The 22,550-nt window shown below is 42.9% G+C and overlaps 1 protein-coding gene across 1 annotated transcript in view; it reads right to left on the minus strand.

Moving 5' to 3' along the window:
• Window positions 1–22,550, minus strand: part of sardh (sarcosine dehydrogenase) — a 45,254-nt gene extending 22,704 nt beyond the window's left edge. Inside the window, exons 1-12 of the mRNA XM_086186547.1 lie at window positions 22,363–22,550; window positions 21,222–21,408; window positions 20,849–20,985; window positions 20,572–20,750; window positions 18,701–18,880; window positions 16,932–17,055; window positions 14,915–15,015; window positions 12,234–12,338; window positions 7,978–8,107; window positions 7,250–7,336; window positions 1,029–1,119; window positions 681–822 (exon numbers count right to left, since the gene is read on the minus strand). Of these exons, the coding sequence (XP_086042673.1) occupies window positions 681–822; window positions 1,029–1,119; window positions 7,250–7,336; window positions 7,978–8,107; window positions 12,234–12,338; window positions 14,915–15,015; window positions 16,932–17,055; window positions 18,701–18,880; window positions 20,572–20,750; window positions 20,849–20,985; window positions 21,222–21,403 (1,458 nt within the window). The 5' untranslated portion in view covers window positions 21,404–21,408; window positions 22,363–22,550. The remainder of the gene's footprint in view (window positions 1–680; window positions 823–1,028; window positions 1,120–7,249; window positions 7,337–7,977; window positions 8,108–12,233; window positions 12,339–14,914; window positions 15,016–16,931; window positions 17,056–18,700; window positions 18,881–20,571; window positions 20,751–20,848; window positions 20,986–21,221; window positions 21,409–22,362) is intronic.

Below are 22,550 nucleotides of genomic sequence, written 5' to 3' on the forward strand. Positions count from 1 at the left end.
AGCAATGACACCTGCGCTGCACCAGGCTGAAGACAGAGCCCAAGAGCTGAAAGATATAACAGATGGAGAGATGAGCAAAAGTCAGAGAAGTAGAGGCGTAGACCACACAGGTCCGAACCTCCCGTCACAGAGCAACTAAAAATCGGAGAAGTGATCAAAGCTGCTTGGGTCAGGTCATTCATCAAAAGGTGAACTGGTTCCATCTATGTTAGGAAACCTCGTCAGAACAGTTCCAAAATACTTCCCCCGAAGGTAACCTAAAATCTACATCCTGAAATACACTGCCCCTGCCCATGCAGGGTTGTGAGTCAGGATTACAAGATACAAGTAGAATATATACTGAAGAAATGCAGTCTAAAGAGAACATTTGTGGTGAGATTCCAGTAATTAAACTAAACTTGTTGATGACAGAGTAGATTGCATTTATGGGGATTTTCAACTTGTCTATCTATGAGTGTACAAGGTTTTCACACAGTTTAATGGCATACCATCAAACTTTATCCATGTTTTCTCAAATGTGACTGAAAAATACTTCTGACTCATGAAAGCTCAGATGAAAAACCATCTGACTAACTCACAGTGGGTAGACGGCACATTGGGGTCGCTTCCTTGAACTCTCTCCAAAAAAAAACCCTCATATTTATCTGTCTGTAGCAGAAATCAAACCCCCTCATCTCTACCTGATAGAAAGGGTCCTTCCTCATGTTTCTGCTAGCCAGCGGCTCATCAAAGGGGAACACCACAGAGTAGTTTTTAGCATACGATTCGTGGCTCCTCTCTCTGATCCAGCGTGTGTTGTCTGTCAGCGAGTTATGGAAGCGCCTGAAACAGGAGGGAGAGGAATTCAAAAGATTATTGCACATTAATCATTCCAAAACTGTCAGTATTCCCGTTCCTGTTGCTCTTTGATAAAACTGGAGGCTCAAAACCGCACTGGGCTTTGTAGAGTAAACTCTCCTTGTCGCAACTGTCGCTGCTCATATGCCTTTCTGTGGCTGGATGGAAGATGTTTCTGTGCATTCATGTACCTGATGTCGTAACCGTACATGTCCTTTTCAGGGCGGCCATGTATGATCCAGTGAGCCAGCTCTCTACCACAGCCACCTCCCAGCATCATACCTAGCATAAACAAACAGAAGAAACAGTATTCCAAGTCCTACAGAGGTCCTTGCAACAAAAACATTATTTCATCAAATAGACAACATGAAAAGTCACTTGTTTCTTTTTTTAATTGCAACACAGGTTACAAGAAATCAGGAGAATTTGCAATTGTGACAACTTTCTGAAATTCTGTTGACTAAATAAAACATGAAAGCTAACCTGACGTCTCAGATGGTTTGTTTTATAGAACCATGTCAGAGAAGTGGACCATAGAAATGGTTTGGAAAAGAGCACACCATTCCAAAAAAAATTCCTGGCAGCTGATTGGATGGGCCATCTGTCAACCATGCGCTAACTGATGTAGAAGCCAAAGCCAGTCTGCAAAAGAGCGGAAACACCTTTTCTATCGAGAGAAGACCTTGGTGGTGTTCTTTGCTCATCTCTCAAAGAGGAAACACTCCTGTTTTGATAAAGCTGGTGGTTGGAGGTAATGTGGGTGTTGCTTATTTTCCTCGTGTGGGTGGTCGTGTGTTATGCCACAAGAAGGCAGTAACATGTCGGTGATGAATCACATTCAAAAAGTCACTGGAGGCAGTGTTGCAGAGGCTTTGCCGCTGTTCACACGTTGTGCAAATTATAGGTTATTTCTTTGAACGCAAAAGTACATCTGCCTAATCAGGTGACAGCACAGCAGCAAGATGAGCAACAAGGAAGAACTAGAAGCTTCAAGAGCTTATTCTAGTGTTTCATTCACCGCAGAGGCAAGCGGGCCACTTTTACTGCTACACCAATGCTAAAGCAGCAGCTATGCTAACAGCCGCTATTGTTGTTTTGAACAAGCTGTCTTCTTGTAGTTGCACCTAAATCTTACCACCTTAAGACAAGATCTTTTCTTGCTAAACCGGCAGCCTTAATCGGTAACACACACACACACACATAAGTTGTACTGCTGCTGTTTCTGGAAGAGAAGAGAAGAGAAGAGAAGAGAAGAGAAGAGAAGAGAAGAGAAGAGAAGAGAAGAGATCTGTCCTCTGCTATATGTCATGTGTCACCTACAGGGAAGTGTTTTGACCTTTGTTCTGTTATTTGACCCTTTGCCCCCAGCTGCCCCGCAGCAATCTGACCTCATCAGCTGCATCATTCTGTTTATTTCACCCCAACAAACAATTCAATATTTTATCCATCCAGTCCCAAAACTGCCAGGTTAATGAGCTGTTCCCTTTAAGCAACCCCCTTCTAGTGTTCTGTTGCAGCCAATTTGCATACATCAAGTGCGTGTGCGTGCATATACACACACTCACTCTACAATGAGTTGCAGCATAACATCAATATGCAGCAGCACGACCAGGGTGTCCTTGCTTCCCTCCTTCATCTCTCCATCTCGAGCTCTCATAGCTTCCCCTCTCTCACCATCTCTCATCGCTTCACTCATCTGCGGGTGCTGTCACTCCAGGCCAGGCCTGGGTGGATGTTTGAATGGATGGATGGATGGATGGAAGGGAGCAGAGGTGGGAGGATGGAGGGAGGAGGACTGAAGTGGGATGATAGAGTTCTCCCAAGACACTTGCACAACTGCCGAGGCGAGGTGGCACTGATAAATGTCACCCAAGATAACCACGCTGATGTGTGGGGATGTATCTGGATGCGAACGCTCGTGCCTGTGCTTCCACCCATCTCGTCATCCCTCCTCTCAGCCTTTATACTTCCCCTTTCCTTCCCCACTATCTGTGTCTCGCTCTATTATTGTTTGTTTATGCTGGGCAAACGTTTGTTCCTCTCTGCGTCATTATCTATCACTCCCTCTCCCCTGCACTCAGATGCTCTTCAGATATATTTACTGTCTCTCTTCTGACATTTCTAGGGATGCCATTAGCAGCACGAAATATGCTCGTATATATCATGGGAGACTACATCCATACAGACACCAGGTGCATTAATCCTCCCCACCACCTAGCTGCAAAAATAAATCATTAAGCATGTTGAAAGACATGTTGCTCAGAGCACAGCAGGATTTGTCTGGGAATTGGTGGAACTGCATGATGAGTCTTTGATCCATCAACATGCAGAATTATCACATTAACATGGTGGAGTGGTGAGCACGTCCCTGTGGTCCTGAGAGCTGTATTGTCAGGGACAGTAGTTCATGGTAAGGTCCCAAAGTGGTCCAAACAAGAGCCTGATGATTGATCATGTTGGGAGTGCAGATAGCTCATCCGGAAGGAGCAGGTCAGCGCGCCTTCTCTGTGCCAGACCTGGGAGAGGAGATCCTTGACAAGCAGGGCCCTGACCCATGGAGGCAAGTCGGGTCCACCACCTGTCCAGTAAGATATCATGATCCGGAGCCTGCTGGGCCCTGGCACAGCAATCACAAAATAGGCTCTGGAACCAAATTTTTGAAAGAATATGGACTCCTAACCTTCAACCAGAGATCAATGATTGGAATCTGAAGTGGCCATGTTCAAAGCTACCACTGGAGTTGTGGTCAGAAGGGTACTGTTGCCACGTGTAGTGGCAACCTTAGAGGAAAGAGGCCATCAAGCAGGAGAAGCAGATCTTTTGGGCTGAGCTGGACCAGGTGTCCCAAGGAACAGCAGACCGGTACTGAGGAGCAAGAAAGGCAGCAGCTTTGATGGTTACTGAAGCAAAAATCTTTGGGTGGCTTCAGAGAGGACAGCTGAGCTTGACTGGGGACATGAAGGCAAGGCAGAGAATGCAGCAGAGCTGGATGACTGAGAGAAACCTTGGCCCAGAGCCCTGGCGAGGGTCCCTGAGGTAGTTAAGAAGCTCCTCAGTGGCAAGTCACCTTTTTGTGGATTACATTTGCCCAGAGCTACTCAAGCCTCGACACATGAAGGACTGTCTTGGTCGGTAGGATGTTTACAAAATGTGCAAAGTATTCCATTTCATATGCCGTATTGTGAATTAACTCTCAAACTCTTTTAACCATTGGGACGAATATCAGGCCCTTGCTTTGACCTCCGTTTTCTATAATACGTTCAGGTAATGCAGCTCTGTTCTACGCCTCATCAAAGCAGCCAGTGGTACTAAACAAAGGATTTTGCATTGCTGACTCAAATCTGGCAAGTAATAGCATCATTCAACCCAATGTTGTTTTTTTTGTTGTTCCGTTGTCTCTCTTCTATAGTTTACTGCTTTGGACAAAGGCAATTTTCTGTGCAGTATAATGTGATTAAAGTCTTAGAAAGCCATTATAGCCAAAAAGGAGCTGGTTATTGAAATTATGAGAAGATGGCAATGCAGCAGAGAGCATTAAAGTAGTTAAAAGCAGCCTAATAACTACAATCACCATAAATAAATGCACTTCCAAAGTTAGGAGATATCAGCATGATATTCTAACACTGTAAAATCAGAGTTAAGGTTGCGTGGCAACAACTAGCACTCCTGCAACTAAGCAGCACTCAGTAACATACTTCAAATGAGAATCTGCCAACTTTGACCTTTTGGGGTTTTTTTTTTTTAATTACCCCACTTGTCTTGTCCTAGCTTATGGCAGACAGGCTGTGTGGAATTCATTAGTGTGTTATGTGTGACTGAGGGAAATGGACAGAGTCAACTGTGGAGTTACTCGGTCCAACAAAGGATTAAATGGGGACAAGGTGACATCCTGAAGCTCCTGCGTAAACAGAAACCGGTTAGAGTGTGTTTCAATGAGCTCAGACCACACAAAACCAACCTGGATCAGTAAAGAGCTGGAATTCATCCTGATCAAGTTTCAGGGGAGCGTAGTAGATTTAGCTGCTTCAGAGAGGAAAAAGATGACTCAAAAGACTTTTTTTTGAACAACGGCTGCAGCACTGTTTCTATCATCATTTTTTCTTTGTTTATAAAATGTAAGAAAATGCTGAAACGCTGTCACAGTTTTCACGAAAGCCTGCGTAGATGTCCTCATAAGCTTGTTAAGCACCGAGATATCTAATTCAAAATGTTAATAAAACATGTTGGCTTTACAAAAGCTCTTGATTTTCTGCTCACAAAAGAAAATCTTTGAGCAAATATTGACTGTTGACAACACTGTACATCTCCCCTTTAAAATGGAATTCCAGCACTCTGGGGTTGTCAATGTCCAAAAAGGGAAAGTAATTTGAAGGCATAATCATTTCTTGAGATCACAACCCGTACGTCTTTATGTGTCAGATAGATCACTTTCAGAAGTGTCATCAAAAAGTTTAGTAATACAGGCCAATCAGCTGTCTATTTGAGAACTGAATTTACACGTCTGAATACTGGTAGATTATGTCTTTATGAAAACTGCTGTTGTTGTTATTTAGTTGGCCCAATATTTTACATATACGTTGTTTGCTTTAAGTTGTTTGTGATATTTATGCGAAACTTTTTGCACTGCTGTCTTTGCCAGGGCTGCCACACAAAGGCGATAATCTCCTTTGTAAGTATAAAGAGCTGAAATAAATATATATACCCTATAAAAGACCAAAATTCTTTCACAAGCATTTTGAATATAATCTGCAGGGAAAGGTCACGCCGATGGAGAATTTGAAGACCTGCTTCTGCTACATCACAAGCCAAACTAATTTGAATGTTGAATTGGAACATATATCATTACAGCTCAAATGAGGAATAGTTTCCTACCTTTGAACAATAAGTTAAAATCCCAGATATGACAGCCTGACTCAGAACTGAGCTCAACCTTGTAATCTGCCCTTCAACAGTGTAAAAGCGTTCTCTCCACTGTTACCACTGACGGCGATTACTTTACCCTTTACGCCTCCACTCTGTCTTTAAGACTGCTCACATTCCTCTATGTCTAATGTCAGGGGTCAGCTCTGCCAGAGAAATAATGGACTGACTTGAGTTGTTGTGTCTGTGCGTGTGTGTGTGTGTGTTCTCTATCTCTGCTCAGTAAGAATAAAAAAAAAACACTCCATTATTAATTTGTGCTTTGAAAGTGTCCACAGAGATTGGTGAAGGCTGGGTCAAAGTCAAGCAAAAACAAGCTTCAGCTATTATTCTAGATGCTTTTCCATTTCTTTATGATGTAATAGACGTCCTTTGAAAATTCTTTTACCTCTCCAGCTCTGCCGTCTCATCGTTTCGACATCAGGAAGTATTTGAAATCCTAGCAGTGAGTGATGAGTGCCATTTGATTTATGTCCCGTTTACAGAGCCGGCTGGAGACGTGTTAATGCTCTCCTTCATCCTTTCTGATTGACACCTTCACATTATAAACAAACTTTCTCCAAATATTATGTAAATTTAAACTGCAGAATCCACACTACTCAACTCTGACTGAAGCAGCTCGCCAGGATGGTTGAAAAGCTTTGGCAGTTTTCCGGAGTCGTCCCCCATCATTCAGGTGAGTTATCATAACGTGTAAATAAGGTTGCATCCACAGACGCCCTCGCGTTGGTTGCTCTGCTGTCGTACGGCTTTGATCAGAACATCCAAAAGTTAAATTGCTATTCATCTGGAACAATAAATCTGATTAACTGCTGCTGGCAAAGACAACAAGGTAAGCATCCCCAGTTATTCCTCAACAATAAATTACAGTTTTGTTTTTTGTTTGTGGGGTGGGGTCAGGCGATGTTGTGTTGTATCGTGTTCAGAGATCTGCGTTTCCAGAGGAACCACACAACTCATCAGCCACAGAGTTTAAAAATTTACATCGGTGCAGCAGAGTTTGAGTTTTTCAGGCTTTGAAAATGCCAGAGCTGAGTGGCCGTGAGGCACAAACTAGGCCCTGGCACCGGCCTAAACCTCAACAGTATCTTTATACCCGGCAGCGTGTGCAAATTATTCAGCTTGAACTCTTTGGTCTCTGATCAGTGCAAACATGAGGATGCTCTGTAAAGCTGCACTGGATCAGATGCTGTATCTTTCTATGGTACTTTTCCAACTGAAGTTATAAATCATCAGTTTTCATTGTAGCTTCAATCTGATTTTAAAAGAGAGACTGAGAGAGCAAGCGAGAGAGAGAGAGAGAGGGAAAGAGAGGGAGAGACGTCAGGTGATGCCTGAGGCGCGCTTCTTTCGTTTTGACTCAGTCACTGCAGGCTAGCAATGAGCCTGGTCGGACCTGATCCCTCTGGCACAAGCGTGGTTAGAGTATTATTGTGGCTGAAGCCTATTCTCTCGAGCTCTCCCTGTGACCGTTCCACCCTAAAGAACCTACCGGCACTGTTGAAGCCACAGCCCAAGAAGAAGCCTCTGACCTCTGGAGCCTCTCCCATCAGCGGCTTGTGGTCTGCTGTGAAGGACTCTGAGGACATACGGACAGAAACTTCAGAGATGATGGATATTTTCTGTATTCAGTGTCATGTATGTGCTCTGAATTGCCCACCAACGTGCTACTGCCTACTACACACTGAGCCTGTGTGCAGTGCATACTGCCTCCTCCACGGATAATAGCTGTGCCTTTGGTTTCTCTGTTTCTCTCTAGTCAGTCATCCACGCATGCATTTGTATGTTTCAGCTGTCACATGTTTAAGTTCATAAAATTGACTCATGGATCAGCTGCTCCACACTAAGACGGTGAAAATTTCAATTGGATACAGCAGCTCCGTAGACAGGCTGGCTTCCACATCCTTGGCAACATGATACGGTTTGGACAGGAAGTCAGTCTTGAGATAATCAACCTCCTCTATAAACATGACACACCGCCTGCTATTTTAGGTATTCATGAGAATGGCAGTGTGGAAGTGGAGCATAAGCCATTTCGCAGATGGAGACATTTCCCTTTTAAATTAGAACAAGCACAGAGTATCATGAAACTTGCTTATTCCCAATATAACACATACAGGACACTTGTAAGAAGGGTTTCCAGTTTTTCTGGAGGGCTTATGTGGCGTGCGGGTGCATGCGTGTGTGCATGCGTGTGTGTGTGTGTGTGTGTGTGTGTACCTGGTCCACAGACTGTGGACTTAATGCCAGTTTGCTCCAGAACAGGAACTCGGTTGATTGCACCCTCGATATGTTGCATGAATACATCCCAGTCCAGGTCAAACAGGCTGAAGGCAAACTTATCAGAAACCTGTGAGATGGAAAAGAAAAAAAAACATCAGAAATAAATCAAAGCTGTTTTCCTCCAATGTTCCACACTGAACTAGAAATGGGAATCAGTCTCTTTTCTTAAACAATGCATCATTGTTTTTGATGTCTGCTAATCTTTAAAGTAAAAATTTGCACATCAGTTCAAACACTCTTCTACACAAGCTGTCTTCTACACATACTGCTGTGTGTGTGTGTGTGTGTGTGTTGGGGGGGTAGAGGACACACTACCTCCAGCTCCCTACTCAGAACAAGACAGCCTTGATCTCAAGACAGCACAATAGCGACACTAATGAAATATAAAACTACTCCAAATTGCATTTGCGGTTGTTTATTCAACAGTTGGTCTCTACATTTTGAAGACAGCAGAACCAGGTGCCTACACAGCAAAAGGTATTTTCTATCTGCATTCCTGTATTTTTCATTTGCAGTCAAAAATATCAGGAGTTTTGTTTTTTTTTAAACTCAAACTCAATATGACCCGGACGGATAAGCAATATCCTCCTCATCGTCACCGACAAGAGGCAGGCAAAATGTGCACGTCTGCAGCCACAACACGATCTACTGAATCACCTCTTTTTCCCAGGGAATCAACATGTGCCACCTCAAGGACTTCCTCCTCATTTCCTCATCCAAGCTTTAATTTGCATCCATCTGGACGTCTGCAGCTCCCTCCATGTCGGTGTTCACTCCTCCAACTCACGTAGGGCAGTTAAGACCGCTTCACCTTAAAATGTTCCCCTCCTACACTAATCTGCCTGAGTCAGGGAGCTCAAATGTGAATTCAAATTAAAACCTGGCAGAGTCCACCACCTTGTGCTGAACATTTATTACTCACAATATTCTGGCCCGGATGTGTTAATCCCCCATAAAAGTCACACTTTTCCAGAGTTCATACGTCATAGTGGAGATATACACTTAGACGTAATTCAAATTACTGCCTAAATTATTAGATATGTTTAAAATAAGTTACATTCATTAGAAATCTGCAGATCTACAGAAGCAGCAACATTTTCTGTTTTCTTATGACTGGACTATAACATTCATGGGCAGACAGCTGACGGCTGCTGCTTTCTTTTTACCAACAGGTTCTGTATCATTCCACAATGCTGAAACTCAACCAGAGTATCAGAGGCGCTTGGTGCTCTTTGTCCCAAAAGCCACACTTATGTCAATCCCTCCCCAGCCATCGATCCCGCTCATCTCCACTCAGTAGGCAGGCTCTATTCTCTCCTCACTTGCCTGCTAATTCTCCTTTCTCTATCTCCTTTTTCTTCCTCCATCCGTCTAAAGACATCAAAGCAACACTCAGCAGCAGAACAAGAACAAAAGACGCGGCTTCTGCACAAAGAAATCCTGTAAAATGTAAAACCACTGAGAAGTCTGTAGCCAGGCAGAAAGATGGAGAGTGATCACTTCAGTTTGATGATAAGTGATGAGTCTTTCAAAACATGCTGAAAACCTTGTTTTAAGCACCCCCCCTCCCACACACACACACACACACACACACACACACACACACACACACACTTTTTGGGTTCACATACTGGAGATACCTTGTTTGGCTGATTAAGCAGGAACCTGCATGGGCCCAGCATGAAGGAAGAATGAATGAGGAGTGCTCGTCCATCAGGACTAAAAGTAAATGTCAATACAGAGGCTTTTAAAAGGATCAATATCCAAAGTCAACCACCCGTACAGTCAGATGGTGCATGAAACCACTGTCTGCACAGTTACTTTTTACAACTGCCAAAACATTATTTGAAAACGAGTGTTTATAGCCATTCATAATGTCTAGGTTTTGAAAACTACTTTAATTCCTGCACCAGTAAAATCACCTTTTCCCGGTAGTGAAGCTGAAAATAGAGGGAGAACCTCCGGGTCATTTAAGCCGACTCCCACTGATGCATGTACTCAACTATTTACTTGTTATTGGGGGTTTATTATCTCATGTCCATCCAATACGACACTGAATTTTTATGATCCCTTTTTAATGTTATCTCAACGCACTGTGGAGGAACTTTGTTTCACTAAATGTGTGAATTATAGCAAAATCCGAATCAACTGGCTGACTCAGCACTCATGAATGCTGGTTTAGTGCAGTTGGAGTGCAGCTGGTCAGAGATACGCCAGTAGCACATCTGTAGAGCACCGAGTGTTGAGAGAATGTGTTAAAAGAATGTTCTGACTTAAGTGTACTCATATATTAGTAGCTGTGGCTACTAGTGAATCTGTAAATGAAGATACAACTGGCGGTAATGGAGATTCAGTACACGTTCTGTTTTGGGCCGGGTCAGAACCACTCGAGATCCATGTTCTGCTCCAGAGCTGGTAAATATTTCACAGTGAGTGAAGGTCACAAGAAATCAATGACAAGAGTTCGACGCTGAGCCAGCAGTCACTGTTCTTTTACAAAAAATTAAATGTTGTGTTGCAATGTACGTGTGTTAATTGGGTGTATTGTGTCTGTGTGTGTTGTTTTCAATGTCAAAAGGATCAATAGTCAAACTGAATGACTGAGTGTTCCTTTATTCACTGTTTACCTTTTGTTTTGAGGATCTCTTGGCTGTGTTACACATTGATCAGACCACTTACGACCTAAATTCCCCTTTCAACAACCTGCTTCTCTTTCACCACCATGTCTACCTGGATATTCCTTTTTATGGTGGACAGCCTGGTCTTTTTTGCTACTTTTACTGCCCCTTTTTCCCAATTTTGTTTGGGTGGTCAAACTCGTGACCTAAACTGACATTAGTTTCTCTTGGCTTTTAAAAATCACTTCTGTGATTCTACAGAGGCGTTTAACTGAGCTGTAGTTCCTTTCTGTGACTGAACTTCGTTAAAAAAATCAAAACTGAGAGCTATGAATGTGATAATTAGGCGGCATGGTGGTGCAGTGGTCAGCACTGTCGCCTCACAGCAAGAAGGTTCCAGGTTTGAGTCCTGGCTCCATCACAGGATCTTTCTGTGTGAGTCTCCATGTTCTCCCTGTTCCTGTGTGGGTTCTCTCTGGTACTCCAGCTTCCTCCCACAGTCCAAAGACATCAAGAGAGGACGAGGCTGATTGATACTCTAAATTGACCGTAGGTGTGACTGTGAGTGTGAATGGTTGTCTGTCTCTATGTGATGGTCCTGTGATGGACTGGTGACCTGTCCAGGGTGAACCCCACCTCTCACCTGAAGCCTGCTGGGATAGGCTCCACCCCCCATGACCCTTTACAGGATAAGCAGTAGAAGATGGATGGATAGATGGATGGATGGTGTGAACTGAACTTTGAGCTAGTCCTGGTGTTGCTTCCTTGGACCATATCAGTGTCATGTTGCCAAAAGTGTCTCTAAATTGGACGTTTAATGCAATAAACCCAAGAATGAAAGTCTGAAATACCAAAAAAGCAGACATATGAAAAAAGTGCACTTAAAAATGTTGGGGCTTGTCGGCAGGGTACCGAAAGCTACACACATACACACACACACACACACACACACACACACACACACACACACACACACACACACACACACACACACCAGACTTCAAGTTTGAATATGGTTTGACTTCCACACTTATATAACAAGAACAACTGAAGATAAGTGAAAGAAAAAAACTGACCTAATTAGAACCACATAAATCCTAAGACCGACAGCCAGGTCTTAAATTAGCTCTTATCTGGATGTGCACAATATCCTACATTTTATTAAATATTAACTCTGTTCATTTTCTTGATTGTTTTTGATTGGGAATATTTCCGGAAGTATTACACATTAATATGAAAAAAATGCCAAATTTTACAATGGCAGTAATGAAAATAATAAATCCTGGTTCTGCCCAAGTAGGTCCATATCTGGCTCCACCTCTTTCCTGCTGACAGACAAACCAATCAGCCAATAAATGCAGGTGAAAATCACCTCGGTGGAATAATAATGAGGTCGACCTTACAGAGTGAGTGAGACGCACATAAACAGTTCATTGAGCTCCTTAATTAAGGTTTGTGAATTTATGTTGGATAAGACAGATGTTCCATCATGGCGCTCGCCAAAGCAGCTCATGTTTCAGAGATCTGTCAACAAAGACCAAGATGGTTCAACTCTCTGATGGCGCTGATGTTTACCTCATCCCAGAAGATAGGGTTTTGTTCATAACCACCCACTGACAGCGCGTCACCTTGCAGGCGCAGGTACACTGATGCATCATGGTCCCTGACGTTGGGCATGTTCTGCAAAGAGTGACAGTGTTAGTATTGATGCAGTCCACTCAAAAATGGTGCAAAAAGACTCAAAAGCGCAAAAAAGAAGTTTGATTCTCATGTTTAAATATTCAAATAACCATGTAGGACCTCACCCGTCACATATAATTACTCAAAGATACGACACCACTTAATTTTTTTTTGGAAGCTGTAAGATATTAGACACAAAACAAAGAAAAACATTTGATGTTCCTGCATTTCAAGCGTTTCCCTTCAGACAGGAACATATGTACACAGCTGTGGATACAATACAGGACAATTATAGCACTATACAGTAAATGTGATCAGCAGCAGTGGCACATGCCATGACATTGTTAACAAACCATAGCTTCTCTTTATGAATGTATCACAGTGACTGACATGCCATGAAATCTCCTTTCAAAACAGAGCCGAGCGAACGCTTGTTGTGTCAGAGCATATGTGGGAGAGCAGCGACTCATGAATAGCTGCACATCTATTCTGGCATGTTCAGTTGTTCCTATTCATTTTGTCCAAATCCAACTGGGCAAAACATAACTACCAGTGAACATGCAGACATTTGGAAAAGCACTCAGTCACTACTTATCATAAAAGGCAAACTGCTCTTTGCTCTTTCTGAGAGACAAGTGCACTAAAAAAAAAAAAAAAAAAATCTGCAAATTTACGCCACCGATGCAAAGCACTGCACTTCTGTCTGTCCTGCTCATACTGATAAAAACATAGAGCAAGCTGCGTATGTTTTTGGTTGAAAGCCGCCAATCGGTCAGCTCATGGACTGCAGAAGAGAAGTTGATGTAGCCGCATCACACATTGGTTTGTGAGCATCTTGTCTTTTGTCAGTCTTAGTTTTTTGGACCTGACATAAGCTTATCAGGCGTCTAAATGATATGAATAAATCAACTCCCGTTGGATCTTAGAACCTCCTAAAGTTGAGTCGTTGCTGAAGCTAAGCACGCATTCACACTTGGCCCGGTTGAATAGTTGTCACTCCTTCCGACTCTCCCCGCTGGCCTGACCTGACCTGGCCTGAGCATACTTACATCATCACTGAGCTACACACACACACACACACACACACACACACACACACACACACACACACACACACACACACACACACACACACACACACGCGTACTGGTTATCTGATAGAGCAGAAAGTCTTACAGAAATGGAACTCAAATCATCTGTTGGTTCACTTGGTTATGGGATGGAATGTGTCTGCTTGATTACTACAAGTCCATACGGTACAAAGAGATGGCACTAGACTTTGGAGGAGAAATGTGCTTTAAAAATGTATGCTTTCATTTATGTAGATAATTCCATTTTACATCTTATCCTATCCTTATACCTCTATTTGTTATCTTAAACTTGTAAAGTGCAAGTTTACAAGGTACATATAAGTGAACTTGTCTTTAAACTAATAAATCCAAATCTTATTTTATTATGTTAGCATGCTAATAGTGAGACATGAGTTCATTTCCTCATAAACTTTCATGCAGTCTGACTTCTTTTGTTTAAACTACGATAGTCGCCACCTACTGACCATTTGAGAGAACACGGTTTTAAGAGCCTTGCCTGAAAGCTACGTCATGCTACACACACCCTGGTAGGACAGCTTTCCTGATGGCGCCTGAGTGTGTTCGTTTGTCTTTGTGTGAGGGCTGATGTCTGTGTACATGATGCAGCAGTAATGCTGGTTAAGCTGCACTTAAACTACGTAACACACGGATGCTCTGACTGCGTGGCCTAAAAGCGCTGGCCGCTAGAGGATAAGCACATGGTGATGCCCACTAAATAAACCTACCACACAAAATCCACAGTTACATAGAATCATGCACTAAAGCCTCTTCAGACATGTTTTATGTATAGATACATGCGAAGGCTTCTCACACCAACCTACGCACACATACTATCAATATTAGAGGATACACAGGGAGACAAAAAATCAATTTTTTTTCTTACTGAAATCAAACACATCGTTTGAACACACAGCAGTCTGAACTGCTAAGGGTTGAGATCTAAATGGTTACAGTGCCCCCTGTTGGTCATATAGTCTTAACACAGGCCATAGAGCTCATTCATGCTTCAATAGGGATAAAAAATTAGCTCTAAAATGTAATTATAGAAATGCTTCTGATTAAAAAAAGGCCATCACAAGTATTATAATAAGTGACTTATATTTACGCTGAAAAGTTTAAAAGAAATCTTTTTCTTATCTTAGGGATGAAGGTAATTATATATGGATGATGTGTGCACACCAGCTCAGGACAAGGACTCTAATACACACATCAGCAGATAATGGATACAAAAATGTTAATCATAAACTAATTGTCCTACTAATGTTAATAATAAACATGTGCTTAAACAACCAGCGGTTTAGTTGATTTTAGTGTCCCGTACTTACAAAAATCAGCTTCATTTGTTCATTTATGCTGCAAAGCTCTGCCATTTTTTCTCAGAAATACTCTACCACAGACTCATACTTGTCATAAGTGCTGAAAGTACCACAACATGTCAATGACTGAGTGAAGGTGTTCCGATATGACGATGTACTGCTACTGTACCTGAATTCCTTCGATTCGCTCTGTCACCACGTAGGCATGATGCATCGCTATGAGAGGCACCCTCACTCCGGCCATCTGCCCCAGCTTAGTGGCCCACACACCTGCACAGAAAACACAATCAAGTCAACAAAATGCCAACTGTAATATCGAATTAATCTTTTTTGGAGGGGACCAATCTCAAATCTTCCTTTTCTCTCAAAAATTCTTGAGGAAGCAGAACAGCTCTGTGACTTTCTCCACACCAACAGCCTATTAGAGGATTTCCAGTCAGTTTCAGGGTTCATCATAGCACAGAAACAGCACTAGTCAATGTAACCAAGGACCTCCTACTGGCATCAGATGAGGGACTGGTCTCTGTGCTGGTCTTATTACATCTCAGGGCCGCTTCTGATACCGCTGACCACCATATCCTTCTACAGAGACTTGAACATGTCATTGGCATTAAAGGAACTGCACTAAATTGGTTTAGGTCATATTTACCAGGTCAATCTCAGTTCATACTCACTAATGAGAACCCCTCTGAAACCACTACAGTCAGTTATGGTGTTCCACAAGGCTCTGTGCTTGGACCAGTCCTCTTCATTCTGTACCTGCTTCCCCTAGGTCACATTATAAGGAAACACTCTAAATTTCACTGTTGTGCAGATGATACACAGCTGTACTCATCAATGCATCCACATGAAACAAATCAGCTGACTAAACTGGAGGCCTGTCTACAGGACATAAAAACATGGATGACCCATAATTTCCTTTGATTAAACTCTGACAAAACTGAAGTTATTGTGCTGGGCCCAAAACACCTTAGGAACACCTTATGAGATGCACATCTAATCTTAAACAAATGTCCAGGTCTGCCTTGTTTCGTTTACGTAACATCGCAGACACATCCTGTCTCAAAAACATGCAGAAAAACTAGTCCATGCTTTTGTCACTTCCAGGCTGGATTACTGCAACTCCCTCCTATCAGGCTGCACCAATAAGTCCCTAAAGACTCTCCAGCTGGTCCAAAATGCTGTGTTGACTAGAACTGGTAGAAGAGACCATGTCTCTCCTGTACTGGCTTCTCTGCTTTGGCTCCCTGTCAAATTCAGAATAAAATTCAAAATTCTTCTTCTAACATACAAACAATCAGGCACCTTCATGTTTGACAGAGCTCCTAGTCCCCTATTATCCAAGTAGAGCCCTTCGCTCCCAGGATGCAGGGTTACTTGTGGTTCCTTGAGTTTGTAATTCAGCTATCAGGCTCCCCTCCTGTGGAACCGTCTCCCAGTTTCAGTCCGGGATGCAGACACCCTCTCTACCTTTAAGAGCAGACTTAAGACCTTCCTTTTTGATCAGGCTTACAGTTAGGGCTGCTGAGGCTAGCCTTTAGATATGCTGCTATAGGCTCAGACTACCGGGGGATCTCCCATGGTGCACTGGGCTTCTCTCTCCTCCTCTCTGTCCTCCTATATATGTCATATATAAATCATACTCATATGTGTTACTAACTCGTCTTTTTTTCCCGGAGCCTTTGGGCTCTTCGCATCCCAGATCCCAGGTGCTACTGGAGGAGGCTACAGACCTGAAGAGGCTCAAGTGGCCACCCATAGCACCACCTGCTAATGTCCCTGTCTGTCCATCAGTCTCTTCCCTTTTTCTCTCTCTTAATCTCTGTCCCACTCTTTCCTTCTCTCTGTCTTCCTCCATTATCTGTCTTTGTCTCTGTCCCGCTCTCCTGCTCTCTTTCCCCCCAACCGGTCAAAGCAGAAGGCCGTCCCCATTGAGCCTGGATCTGCTCAACATTCCTGCCTGTTAAAAGGAAGGTTTTGGTCGCTGCTGTTGCAGGATGTTCTTGCTCACGAAGAATTGTTGGGTGTAAATTCATTGAAGGAGTGTGGTACTGGACCTGATGAGATCATTTTTGTTGTGATTTGGTGCTATACAAGTAAAACTAACTTGACTTAGTGATCTTAGTGCATGTCAGCTATGATTTAATCTTTAGGATGATTAGTGTGTCTGATCATGTCTCACTCACCAGCACAGTTGACCACACAAGGTGTCTCTATGGTCCCGTGGGGGGTCTCCACTGCCTTCACCCTCTTCACCCCGAGGTCATCCGGCCGCACTTGAATACCAATAACAGGGCAGTTCTCAATCACCTGGTTGAAGGTGACAGCGCACGTTACGTAACACAGAATTATCAACAGGCCGTAGAGGTGCAGCCTGCATGTTCAGAAGACGAAATCAATCAATCTTAAAGTCCTGTGATATCTGCATGCTTGGAATCTGGAAACAAAAAAAGAGAGCAATTTTATATTCATATAAGTCAGTTTATTTCCCTACAGATCACAAACACTTGACAACAGATTAATGCCCGGAAATCTATGAAGATGTTAAGTACCGTAGTTTTACGAGAGCAAACGGCACATTCGTCTACACTCTTACACCATCGGCGTACCATGCAGTGATTACATGATTTAGTGTTTTCATGGTGGACATCTGAAGATTCATGTTTCCTGGTCTAATCACTCAGCAAGGAAAGCAGACATGCTTTCAAATCTTATCATCTTTTATTTTCATTGTTTGTTAGTTGTTTTTCTTCAAATTGTAAGTTCAGTGCTTTTACATCTAGTGTTTTTTTTACCAAAAAAATTCTTTATTTTATTTTGTTTCATTTTCTTTCGTAAAAACATTTTGCAATTTTGTTAGGATTTACAGAGGAGTGACAGCAATGACTATGAGAATTGTTTCTAATTTACTGTTCTTTTTATTTTATTTTATGGAAGGGTGTTTTTTTAATCTCATAGCCTGACCCTGTACAATCTCAATCTACACTCTATCCTCAATGAACATGCAGCCAACAAGTCAGTAGTCTGAATTCAATTCAGCTTGGTTTGGTTGATCTGGCACTCGACATTTGGAAGTTCTTCCAGATGCTTGACTGACACTGATCTGTAGTGTCGTGCCTGCTCACGCATCAATGGCAGGTTTAGCGCGCTGACTTCAGATCAGAGCTGCGTCTCAGGAAACTATGAAGACTAATTTCCTTGTCTAAGAATTAGTAATGATACACAAATGCTTTGCGTCACAAGTAATCATGAAACACTTCCACTGGCTTATTTGGGATGAAAGAAAAGGAAACACAACCCTAAATACTGGACTGGAAATCGACTGCCATGGCAACCAGTGAAGCTTTGAACCCCGCGCATTCAGGTCGGCCCTAATCCAAACCTACAAGTTTTGGAAAGACCTGCAGAAAAGCTGATCTTTGAGCTCTGTTGTTGTTTGTGACTGGTGGCAATAAGGAGCAAATAGCTTCGAGCTAAATATAGCTAGCTTTTTCTGTATTCTAGAGCCACAAAAAAGTGATGCAGAAGCAGGGGGAAAAAAATCCATGTGAGGTCGAAACACCTCTTCATACATGACAGCGAGTACACGTTTGGGAAAACTAATAGACATTTGTAGAGTTTTTATGATTGGAATTCATTAACCTGTACAATTAGCATCATGTAAAGACCACATTAAGCTCATATACTGTATATATATACATACACACACACATATATATATATATATATATATATATATATATATATATATACATACACATATATACATACATACATACATACATATACATATATACATACATACATACATATACATACATACATATACATACATACATACATATATACATACATATACATACATACATACATACATACATACATACATACATATACATACATACATACATATACATATATACACATACACATATATGACATGAGAGCACGTTACCGTGGCACCCCTGGCGGAGGCAGCTCTTGACAGGGTGGTGCAGGTTCCGGCTGGGTCCATGGTGCCGTCTTTTGGTACATAGAGGGTTCCATACAGATCATCCACATTCATCAGAGGGTACAGGTCCTTTGTCTCAGCAGGTGTCAGGACATGGGACTCGATACCGTAAACCTTGCCCAGCTAGAGGGGGAAGCCATATGACATATTTTAGTGATAGTGACTGACAAAGACTCTGCATTTTCATATTAGTTCTATCGCGCTGATTTTCACTAAGATGGTGTCACATTTTAGGGGAGACAGATAAATCCCAAAAAAATCCATTTTTCTTTACATTGGCAGTAGTGAAGGCATATTTACGGGAATTTTGCTTCAATTTCAATTTGAAACCTCAGAAGTAAAACACCAAACGGCACTTTGATTTCAAATTCCACAGCCTGAGCACTGCTGCATTCCTTGTATTTTAAAAGCCCCATCCACAAACTAAAAAAAAAAAAAAAAAATTATTAGAAGAATTAAGAATTAATCCCCACATGACTCAAAAAACACATGATTCGACAACAAACACATGACTCGACAACAAACACATGACTCAACAACTTGAGAAGGTTAACTTTGAGTGAACTTTAAACTTCCAAGGCACATCCAGGGCAACAATGCATTAGATACCATAAACCCCGCCCATCCACCCCCACCCAGACCTGTCAGATAACTACCAACCCACACAACACAACAGCAGTTGCAGCATTTTAAATGAGAAGTGTGAAGAAGCTGGAGTTACCTTCCAGTAGACGTTGAATATTCATTACTATTTTCAATCGTGGTAACAGGTGTAAGTCACGTCTTAAGTAGAGCACGTTCTATTCTGTTTTCACCATGGTTTCAATTTTTCACACAACTCCATTAGCTGCTGTATGCATTGGCACAGCAGCTCCATGACTATCGCTGGAGTTGGCAGGCCAAACGATTAAGGTTAAAGGTTTTTACAAAGTGTCCGCAGTCTTGCGGTTGCTAAACCAGTCTGTTGTGGTGAAGAGGGAGCTGAGCCAAAAGGCGAGGCTCTCGATTTACCGGTAAATCTAAGTTCCAACCCTCACCTATGGTCATGAGCTTTGGGTAATGACCGAAAGAACAAGATCGCGAATACAAGCGGCCGAAATGAGTTTCCTCCACAGGGTGGCTGGGCTCTCCCTTAGAGACAGGGTGAGAAGCTCAGTCATTCGGGAGGGACTCAGAGTAGAACCGCTGCTCCTCCATGTTAGAGGAGCCAGTTGAGGTGGTTCGGGCATCTGGTGAGGACCCACCGCGAGGTCCCGCGACCCGGACCCACCGGATGAAGCGGAGGACGACGAAGACGAAGACAAAGTGTTATATTTCTCTTCGATCAAAGTACCAAACAGCAATGTGGGATCAAAAATGGTATTGAATGTCCCACATTTCAAGGTACCTTATTGAAGTTAAAAATTGTAGTATCATGACAACACTAGCATGAACAGGAGAACTGTGTGGCAACCACAGAAACCCCTGAACCTGAGCATTCGGACCATAATCCAGCCCTGACTAGGTCCCTTTCTGATAGACATTGTGACACAATGGGATTTTTTTGCACATATAAGGTCGTAATCAAGAAGGCCAACATTTGGAACGGACATACATTTGCAGATCAAATTCAAATTCAAAAGAACACCAACTCAAACAACATTTAGTTCTAAACTTTTAAATATTAGCCTCAAAACCTAAGGAGCTCCCACATAAACTGAAACATGTAATGAGCAAAAAATGGCCACCTAGACCTTAATACAGTATAAAGAGTAAGAAGTACATGAAAGTACTTTACCTCACTCTTTACGAAAGCAGGTCATCTGGATTCTTACCGACATGAGGCGCTTATACTCATCCAGTCTTTGCTTATTGGAGGCGATGAAGAGTCCTCCATTCTGGATCCAGCCTGTGTGGAGACCCGTTTCCTCTTCCAGGTCTTTGCTGATCACATTCCTGGTGTGTGCAAGGAGTTCAACCTCCACATCGCTGGGACGAAGCTGCCACAGCAGGCCTGGATGACACACACCAATAAACACATAAGGACATGTAGTAAAACACACACACACACACACACACACACACACACACATACAGTGTACGGTTTATCACCTGCAGTGTGCCAGGTTGTCCCAGCAGTCAGCCTGTCTCTCTCCAGGAGAACCACATTCGTCATACCCATTTTAGCCAGGTGGTAGATGGTCTGACAGCCCAGGCTGCCTCCTCCGATCACCACCACGTCTGCTGACCTGAGTGCAGCATGAATGCAGGTGAGCAGAGAGAAGACTTTCACAGGGACAGCAATGCTGCTGCAGAATCAAACCAGCTCAAGACGAAGAAGAGGATATGCTGTTCGGTTACTTTTCTTGAAGTACATTAATTAAAAGAGAAAAAAAAGATGATTGCCTGCCAAGACTCAACAAAATATCAACACACAAGTTTAAAAGTATTTAGAGGTTCAACACGCTCTACATAGCTCACTCACCTTGGGAGAGGCTTAGTTGGCCCTGATCTGACTCCATCTTCCTGCTTGAGTGTCTTCTCATAGGGAACGCTTTTTTCTGTCGTGGGCTCTGAGCTGTAGGAGCGGGTGCTTGTCCGGCACAAGGGGGAGAGAGGAGGTCGAGCCGACGCCAGCCGCCGAACTGCGCTCCCTAGGAAGGCCATGGCCCCTGAGGACAGTCACAGGACGGAGGGGACAGAGTGACACTCTCAAACAAGGGGGACCCCAACTTTTTTCCTGAGTGAGACAAACTCAAACTAAACGGTAGGCCACAGTTGTGCTTATGTCCTGCATCAGTCTGCCACTTGATAAAAATTTTTTTTTAAATAGTTGAATATTAGAAAATTTATTTCAAGAGCGTATTTTTACTTAAGGAACAGCAATAAACATAAAATCATTTAATGTGTTGAATTATTGGGGCAATTATTATCATATCATTATCATTATTCATTCTATCTTGTGGCCCAATCAAACCTCACGGTGAGCTAAATCCGGCCCCCAGACCCCACTTTGGGCAGCACTGCCCCTAGTGTCCCAGCAGAAGGCACTGTGCTCCTCCTTCGTAGACTTTTCTTGGTTGATACTCTCCTTTTACTTTTTATGGTCTTAACAACTATTATGGTTATTGCATTGCAATGAAATGATGTCTATTAAATGCACCTTTTTTGTCTTTGCCCATACATGCCTCCTTTTTTTTAAGAAGAGATAGGATGATGTGATGATTGTTTAAAGAATCAGATAAACATCGTGATGAGTACTGGCGCCAGCAAGCACCTGTCTGGTAACCTGATGTGGGATGAAGAAATTATGAAAGAATTATGAAATGAAAGAAATTATTCGCTGCAAGTATCGCCGTGCCAAGTGAGTAAATACGCGCAGCTGAAGAGCAACTTTCCGCACATCTACCGTCTCTTTCGTCGCTACTTTTAATGGTGTATCTGTCAGGAGGAGTTCGGACCGAACTGGATTTCACACGCGCGCATGCGCGCGCATGCACGCACACGCACGCACACACACACACACCAAAATAAGAAGCTTTCAGAGCAGCTGCGAGTAGTAACGTGGCATAAACGCTGTGTGTGATCCAAACATGCAGAGACCAGCACCGAGGACACACACTCACCGTCGGTGTTAACGCGTTCGAGGAGATCCGGATCTGCAGACAAACGAGATTAAAGTCGCTGAGAAATGGACGGCGAGTTGAGCAGAGCAGAGAGGGGAAGCCTAGTGAGCGCGGTCAGGGAGCAGCAGACAGCGAGGTAACAGGAGTTCCTGCCAGAACCGCCGCACTGTGACGCAGAAGTTAGTTTC

The sequence above is a fragment of the Aulostomus chinensis genome, chromosome 19 (assembly GCF_037954235.1).
Source record: "Aulostomus chinensis isolate RoL2024-O1b breed Wild chromosome 19, RoL_Achi_v1.0, whole genome shotgun sequence".
In the NCBI taxonomy this organism is placed as follows: domain Eukaryota; kingdom Metazoa; phylum Chordata; class Actinopteri; order Syngnathiformes; family Aulostomidae; genus Aulostomus; species Aulostomus chinensis.